The following is a 9083-nucleotide window of genomic DNA, read 5'->3' as shown; positions in this document are numbered from 1 at the left end:
CCTGTCCCTGAGTGAGCGGCCTCCTCTCCATCATGTGCTTGCTGCTCAGAAGCAGCCTCACTTTCTATCTTGATGTTCCTGAGGTTTATCTTCAGCAGTAGACAGTCTACTAGATAGAGGATTCTTTTCTCTCAGGCTAAATCAGAAGTCTCTCACAGCCCTCAAGGTTATAAAAAAAAAGCAGAGTAGGCAAGCTTGAACTCAAAGGACTTAAGTCAGAAACTACTCCAGATAAGTCACGTGGGTTCCCACAATCCCCCCCTTTTTATTATATTTTAAGGACCTTTCAGAACTCCTCAGAAGACTGCATCTGCCTTGGGGGTTCCTTACTGCATTCTAATCTTACCCGTCATGGGAAAATGGATCCTAGAAATCCAGCTCCTATCTTAGGTTGAAAAGAGGCAAAGAAATCTCAATGCCTTTGACTGCAAGTCTCTGGTGTCAATTTTTTAGGGAAGTGTTTGGAGTTTTACTCCGTGAAGTTTTGAGCCCACTTTTCACAGTGAGTTTATAATCAGCTTGAAAACTATATGTAAGCAAATTATGCTCCAAAGAGCACTACTAAGAGTGACCTAAGTGCTGACCATGATGGAACAGTCTTTTTAGATTGTTTTATAATATTTTTAACTGCTTTTGATGTATCAAAATTTATGTTACCATTTTTGAATTTTAAAATCTCTTGATGTAATTTAGCCAAATCTAAAGATTCATTAGAATCATGTCAAATTCCCCCACAATGTGCTTTAATTCTTTTTTTTTTTTTAAATATTTATTTATTATGTATACAATGTTCTGTGTGTGTGATGCCTGCAGGCCAGAAGAGGGCACCAGACCTCATTACAGATGGTTGCGAGCCACCATGTGGTTGCTGGGAATTGAACTCAGAACCTTCGGAAGAGCAGGCAATGCTCTTAACCGCTGAGCCATCTCTCCAGCCCTAATTCTTTTTTTTTTTTTAAATTATTTATTTATTATGTGTACAGCATTCCTTCCATCCTTCCATGTGTGCACGCATGCCAGAAGGGGGCGCCAGATCTCATTATAGATGCCTGTGAGCCACCATGTGGTTGCTGGGAATTGAACTCAGGACTTCTGGAAGAGCAGTCAGTGCTCTTAACCACTGAGCCATCTCTCCAGCCCAATGTGCTTTAATTCTTTTTCACCCGGTAACACTTTTATTATACACAAAAGATGTAACACAAATTCATTCATAGTTAGCATGGCATTTTAACTGGACTCTGGATTTTAAGCTTTGGAGCTTATCCCCTAAAGATTATACCATATCATACAAGGCATTTAATTATTTACATTATGTCTTCTTGTGTCTTCAGTGTCCGAAACATTCTTAGATAATTGATTAACAAACCCAGCATTTTGAATAGACTGAGACAAAGCCACTGAAGCAACTGCAGTAGTGGTCAGCATAACAGGAAGAGCAGAAATTCCTGCTACAGCTAATACAATAGCATATTTTTCTCTACCTAAAGCTTTTTAAATTTTCATCAAACCATGGATCATTTACTTCACAGGCAACATTACAAAAGAAGGTTATTTTAACATCAATACATGGGTATGATCATCCACTTGAGAAATACAATTAGTTAAAACACAATCAGGGCCTGAAACATTAAGCACAATACCATTTATGGAGATTTTTATCTCTCCAACCAAAAGAACATAAGGTGTTTTGACACAAGCCAAAACAGTTCCTTTTTAGAAGGCAAACAGGTTCTGAAGAACTAGATTGTCTTGCCATTTTCCCCATGGCAGCAGCAAGTTTTCAAGTATAAGTTTGTGGAAATTTTGTACTGGAATACCAAATTTCAGCTAGCAGTCCTTGATCCCAAGTTTATGCTGTAGACAAAGGATAAGAGTTGCTATAGTCTTCTTGATTTTCAGACCAGTCAAGAATGTACTACAATGTCCCTACACCACACAACTGCTTGTTTTTTTTATATTTACAACCGCGCAACAGCTGATATTCTCAGGATATACTTACCACACCTCCGAGCACCCTTGGAATCTGCAGTATCCCTATGAAGACACCCCTCCCCAAAATGCCCCATGTTGGGCACTACCTGTAGGAGCCAGCTCCAAGGTCAGCTAGGGTTTCCGGATAGGGGATCCTCGAGGCCAAAGAAAAGTCAGAAGAAACAGGAGACAGGATAAAATCGGGAGGTTTGTCTGATTATGCCAAAGCAGCCAAACAGCCCTGAATTTATTTCAGAGCTTGCTTCTTATATACTTATATAAAAGCAGAACAAAACACAAGACAGACGTTCGGTCAGTGTCTGACCACAAGACCATCCCTGTCCCTGAGTGAGCGGCCTCCTCTCCATCATGTGCTTGCTGCTCAGAAGCAGCCTCACTTTCTATCTTGATGTTCCTGAGGTTTATCTTCAGCAGTAGACAGTCTACTAGATAGAGGTTTCTTTTCTCTCAGGCTAAATCAGAAGTCTCTCACAGCCCTCAAGGTTATAAAAAAAAAAAAAGTAGAGCAGGCAAACTTGGACTCAAAGGACTTCTTTAAGTCAAAATGACTCCAGATAAAAACAGAGTCACACGTGGGCTTCCACAGTGCTTTGGTGTTTTGCCTCTCCCAGAGGACCTGGGTTCAATTTCCAGCTACCTCATGGCCGTTCATAACCATCTGTAACTTCAGTTCAGTTGCTCTTAAGGAGTTTTCAGGCACCAGTGACACGTGGGGCACAGACATACACACAAAATAAAATAAATATAAAATAAATGCATGCATACATCTATACATACATCTTCTTGGGGCTAATCAGACGTCTTAGCAAATAAAGGTACCCATGCAAACCTGATAATTTTAGTTTAATCCCAGGAACCCACATAAAGGTAGAAAGAGAGATCCAACCACAGTTTTTTTTTCTGGCCTCCACATGCACATGTGCATGCATGCAGTATACACACATACATATATTACTATGCATATACGTTCATTCATACAAACACACACCGCCCGGCTCTGTGGTAGAATTTTGTGCAAAAATACAATAATAAAGCATGTGGCTATTATAGTGAGTTCTCTGGATGCTTACATTTGAAAAGTTTTGACAATAGATATTTATGTGTTCTTTTGTGGATGATTACTAATCATGGCATGCTATTTTAGCTATGGATTAATAAAGCTGTAGGTTTTCTTCTTGGCGTACATGAACAAAATGATTCTCAAGTTTCACTACTTGTTGGAAGCACCTGGGAGCTTGTTAAAATGTGTATCTAAGCTCCTGCCCCTAAAGTTGTTGATGCAGTAGGTTTGGGACAGGCCTATATGTCTGTGATTCCAAATGGCAATGCTGCTGCTAACTGTGATGCATAATTTTGTTTTATTTATTTCTTCTTTTTTTTTTTTAATATATTTTGAGACGGGGTTTCTCTGTGGCTTTCGAGCCTGTCCTGGTGCTATTTCTGATAGACCAGGCTGGCCTTGAACTCACAGAGATCCGCCTGCCTCTGCCTCCCAAGTGCTGGGATTAAAGGTATGTGCCACCCCTGCCCAGTTGGGATGCATAATTTAAGGGCTTTATAATTAACAATTTTTTTATGCTTTTCCTGTGCTTTAGGGAGTAATGGACCACAGAAGTTCTGCATCGAGAAAGTTGGGAAAGAAAATTGGTTACCCAGAAGCCATACCTGGTAAGCATAATCAGAAATACCAAAAATAAACTTTTATCCATTTAACCTCTGGCTACTTATTAGAAAGGAAATAATTTCCCCATCTCTTAACAGTTTTACAGAGGCAGAATTTATGTCTCACAAAATAAATTCCCTTACCTCCTTTTAAAAGATTTTTTTCATTTTTATTTGTGTATGTGACTTCCTGAGTATATGTACACTATGTGTAAGTTACAGGTGTTGTGAGCCACCTGAGGGGGGTACTGGGAATTGAACCCCCAGGTTCACTGGAAGAGCAATATGAGCTCTTAATAGTGCCCCACCCCCTTTTACTGAGAAAAGATCTCAGAGCCAAAGCTGCCCTTGAACACCTCATCTTCCTGCTTCTGCTTCCCAAGTGCTGGGATTACAAATGTACCAGGCAAATTAACCCATTTTGATCCATGATATTTAGTAGTTTTACAGAGCAATGCAGCCAGCCCCGAAGTTGTTGTAGGCCTTGCTCTCCTGTCAAGAGGATCCCATTTGTGCTCATTGGCCATGCGTGCCTTTTCCTCCCTCTTCAAGTTTTAACACGGGAAGTTTGAAATTAGAATTCTTACTTAGTATATAGTGAACAGAATTCCTGCTCTTTTGGGTTTTTCTTTTTCAGTACTAGGAGTTGAACCCAGCCAGGGCCTGTCACCTCCCAGGCAGCCCTCTATATCGGAGCTGTATGCCCAGACCTTGTTTTCTGGTTTAAAATGCAGTTTAACCTCATTTCCCAAAATGGACCAAACTAAAAATCAACCAATCTTAACTTCAAATATAGTTTATGTTGGAATTCAATGTACTGTCAATCACATTTGGATTTGAACCATTTGTAGGGGTGTGTAGGGGCGTGTGTAGCTGTTAAGTGGATTGCGTGGTTATGTACGCATCCCTGTTACCCACTGTTATATGTGTTACTAAACACACACTTCCACCCTTCAGCTCCAGTGACCAACATTTTTATGTTCTCAGTATGGAATCACATCCTTTCTGACTAGTTATTTTAATAGCTTCAAATGATAGGTTACAGTACACATCACATTTTTTTCCTTTTATTTAACCAACTATTTGTTCTGTGTGTCCTTAGGGAATAAACCCAGCACCTTAAATTTTGTTAGGCTAATATTTTGTTGAGCCATATCCCCAGCCTCGCAATTATTTTTTTGGATTGACACAAAATAATTGTACTTATTTTTATGTGCGTTGGTTTTTGAGACAAGGTCTCATAAAGCCTAGGCCTACTTTGAATTCCTGGTCATCCTGCCTGTAATGCCCAAATCCTGGAATTATAGGCATTGAGTATCATGCCTAACTATTTATGGATCTGGAGAGATGGTCCAGTGGTCAAGAACATTTGCTGAGTGTCGGCTGAGCACTAGCACTGTGCTGTGTGCTTGGTTCAAACTCTACCACAGGGTGGTGTTGCTATCCCAGTTTACCAGAGAAGGCACTGTAGTGAATCTTGGAAAGGTGAAGAGCCATTGGTCAAAGGCTGTGGTTCAAGCCCATGTTGCTGCCGGGCTCTGCCCACTTCTGTTTTTTATTCTTCCCTTTCTCAAGCTAGCAATTCTTACTTTCAGTTTTAACCGTCTGGACCTCCCACCCTACAAGAGCTATGAGCAACTGAAGGAAAAGCTGTTGTTTGCCATTGAAGAAACAGAAGGATTTGGACAAGAGTAACTGTTGAGACCTTAGGCCACCAGAGGACAGGAACTCATCTGCAGTGCCTGTCCCTTCCTTCTCTGCCTGTTGCACATCTTATTGTAAACTTGGACTGTGACTAGAGAGTTATCTGAGTGTATGTAGATTAATGTTGTTGGGATTTACCTTCCAGTGATTCTGGATTTCTCCTCAGCGTTTCCAGAAAGCAGATCTACAGACAGTAGTCAGAAACTTACTTAACAAGAGATTTAACACAGCGATGAAATCTCCCTTGTCTTATTCCACTAGATTGTTCCCTTAACAACAGTTTTCTGTGTGTCAGTATCACTTGGGAGTCGGTCTCTTGATGACTATTGTAACGATTCTGCAGACACACAAGGATGTCTCCAAAACTGCAATACACAAGTCTTCCTGGTACAGCCTCTAGCTAGGAGGTGCTCGACAACAGTGCAAGCTCAGCCGCTTGTGCTCTCCCTCATTTCAGCCTGGCCTGACTGTTGTTCATTCCTGGAGCATGAACCTGTGCGTCCTTCTGATGTTATTCCTGGAAGTGACGCAGGATCTTACCCTTTCTACAAAGTAGTTTTGTCTATTTGAATTCAGGGAAAACTTGGTCCCCGCTGACATAGATTCATACCTCTCTCCATTCAGTTTATAATTATTTGATTGCCTTTCAGATACTAAATTTTACAAACAGTATCAGCATCATGGTTCCTTCACGGTTTTTTTTTGTTGTTGTTGTTTTTGTTTGTTTGTTTGTTTTGTTTGTTTGTTTTTCGAGACAGCGTTTCTCTGTGGCTTTGGAGCCTGTCCTGGAACTAGCTCTTGTAGACCAGGCTGATCTTGAACTCACAGAGATCCGCCTGCCTCTGCCTCCCAAGTGCTGGGATTAAAGGCGTGCGCCACCACCGCCCGGCTAGTTCCTTCAGTTTTAACCTAGAATCAAAATTATTTTGAATTCATCTAAGATCATTTTTGTTTTTTAAATCCTACACATAAATTGAAGTTTAGTGGTTTTATCATAATCCAACACCCTAGTTACTTTTCGTTATCGCTAACGTATTCATGTTGCAGTCATTTCTAATCCAAATAGAGGTCAGTGGTGCAGTCTTTGAAATAGGACAGTGTCCAGCAGCAAGTTTGTGCTGTCTTCGCATGTCCCGCCTCCTCCACACGAAGGAGCAGGTGCCTCCATCTTACATGGCCCTGCTCCACAATATTTTCCTGACCCCTAAAAATTCTAGATTTTCCATTTTTCTTCATGACTCCCCCTTTAGTAACTGATGAATGCACTTTTATTTTCTCTGATAGACTGTCAGGGTGACTGCTGCCACAGATATGACTTTATGGGCAGTGAGATGAAGCCTCAGCCAGTCGAGTCCCTATTGTAGCCAAATCCCAAGAACAGCCTTATAACTCTAACAGGGACTTACGACATGTGTCGGTGGCATAGCATGAACATGTAGCATGAAGCCAAGAATACACAGAGAGAGTGACAAACCCCTGTTCCATAGGAAAGAAAATGTTTTTATGTCCCTAGCTGCTCTTCTTGTTCTCATCCTGGAACAACATTTTGAACATGCGCAGCTGGACTCTTTAACACTGCCATTGTCAGCAGAGACATGCGTGACTCAGCTAGAAACGGTCAGTGAAGGGAAAGCTCAGCTTCCTCCAGCCCTCTTTCTTACCCTGTACACCACAGGACATACATGACTCCTCTAGAAGCCCTAGTTATTTCCATAGTAGGATCTCTCTGCCTTTTTGTTGGTAGGGTTAAAAAATACATATGCTATTGCTTTGTCTTACAGAGCGAATGTCTGCCAATCACCCGTTCACTACATAGGCCTGGACTTTAATATATGGCTATAAATACTAAGCCTTCTACAAAGACCTCCCATTGGATCAAATTCTTGTACTAAAATGTAGTCATCTACCATATCCACTAGAGACTTATGAGATTAAGAGATAATGTAAGAAAATAGGCTTTGTTGATTCTGCATAATGCTTCATGATTCATTTAGGGACCTAGAGATATTATGTGAAAATGTATAAATATCACCCAAAAGGCTTTCTGCCCTATATTTTTAAAATACAGAAGTTATATTTGAAGTAGTCCTGGCCCTAGTTCTATAGGGCTTGGCTATTTAATATTTTTATGGAAGAAATGTTTAGTTCTGGAAAAGGTAAATGCTTGTATATATTTTTGCAGCCCTGGGGTCTCCCAAACTCCATTTCTTCCTTTAATTTAAATGGTCACATGTATATGTCTTCCCTGCTGTGTTAGGAAAATGGGGGCTGGATATCCCAAGAATCAGAGATTATATAAAATAACGCAACTAAGCAGCAGACATAAATATTTACCAAATGCTCTCACAGTTTGGTTCAGAGTGAGCATTTGGAAATAGGTTTATTGTGTTTAATTTGCGCTTTTCCTTAAATCTGGACTAAGTTGCTTTTAAGAATTTTTTCTCTGTAAGCATTGTAAATGCTAATCAATCCTGTGAAGTTTTTTCTTACTGCATGTTACATTGAAATAAAAACAGAGTAAAATGAGCATTTGCCTTTTCTGCTCTTTGGTGGGTTCCACAGCAGTTCAGAGGGAAGGGGCTTGGGGACTTGACCAGAGGAAGTGATTTATAGCTGAGGAGCAGTTGACAGCAGTGACCTGGGTGCAGAAACATTTAAATGTGGTTGTTATTTAAGTAGCTCTGCTCATCTGCCTACAAACTCTCACTCTAAATGACTCTTACAGCCAAGCCCTCTCTGCCACGTTTTACTTACCTGGTGAAATTACCTGAAATGTTATTGGGGCGACTTGGGGACTTTTGCCTCTTTTGGGGTCTGAGTTTCTTTAAGGTTCACTACTTCGGTGTGGTAGCATTGGTATTTGCAGTCGCCACCCTTTTCTGTTTTTCTTTTGGACTTTGAAGTGTCTGTGTATACTTTTATCATGTCAGCCAGGGAGCGGCACCCTTGTCTGTCCCTGTGCTCGCCTCCCTTGCCGTGATTTCTGTGATTTCAAATGCGCAGGTAACTACATATACCACAGAGTCCTTCAAGAGGCTGCCTCGCTTGGGTTTCCTTAGAAGATGTAAAGTTTTTTGACTTCTTCATTTTTCATACTTTCCTGTTGGTTTTGTTAGGAAATGGTATATATCACATGTAGGAAAGCCTTTTACGTGACTTCTTTTGGGCAGTTGACAGCCTGTCTGCTGTGAGTGTATAGAAAAAAATTCAGATCTGCTACATCAGAAAGTGGTCAAAGCACTTGCTGCACAAGCATGCTGGACTCCAGCACCCATGGTAAGCCTGGAGTCACGGTGTGCAGCAGAGCAGAGCAACGCAACGACAGCTAGATAGCCTAGCAAACTAAATAAACTTGAGGTTCAGCAAGACCGTGTCTCAAAAGAGACAAAACATACCCACTGATGAGTTACAGTGGGCAGTGTCATGCTCATGACCACACACATACACAAGGCTCTGTTTCAAACCATTGATGGGGTCACCAAGCAAAAACTAAGACATGACAGTGGAATTGAGAGGGTGGGAGGGGCAGGTGTGACTAGAATGCATCGTATGTGTGCATCAAACTGTCAGTAAGCTTTTCAGTGGAGCCAGGATTGGTGGTGCACACCTTTCATTCCAGCACTGGAAAGGCAGAGGCAAGCAGACTCTGTGAGTTCCTGAACAACAGCTGGAGAGAGAAGCTCAGTGGTTCTGAGTGTTTACACCCCAGGGGTGGTGGTAGCAGT

The 9083-nt window shown here is 41.2% G+C and overlaps 1 protein-coding gene across 1 annotated transcript in view; it reads left to right on the top strand.

Annotated features, from left to right (window-relative positions):
• The window catches only part of Itch (itchy E3 ubiquitin protein ligase), an 82168-nt gene extending 74284 nt beyond the window's left edge, over positions 1-7884 (top strand). The window contains exons 22-23 of the mRNA XM_050151009.1: positions 3588-3660; positions 5250-7884. Coding sequence (XP_050006966.1) covers positions 3588-3660; positions 5250-5349 — 173 coding nt within the window. The 3' untranslated portion in view covers positions 5350-7884. The remainder of the gene's footprint in view (positions 1-3587; positions 3661-5249) is intronic.
• The last annotated feature ends 1199 nt before the right edge of the window (positions 7885-9083 follow it).

This window comes from Alexandromys fortis, unplaced genomic scaffold (assembly GCF_014885135.2).
Source record: "Alexandromys fortis isolate MF-2015 unplaced genomic scaffold, M_Fortis_MF-2015_v1.1 scaffold_27, whole genome shotgun sequence".
In the NCBI taxonomy this organism is placed as follows: Eukaryota; Metazoa; Chordata; class Mammalia; order Rodentia; family Cricetidae; genus Alexandromys; species Alexandromys fortis.
The sequence above is the reverse complement of the archived record's forward strand: the minus strand, read 5'-3'. Positions and strand labels throughout refer to the sequence as shown.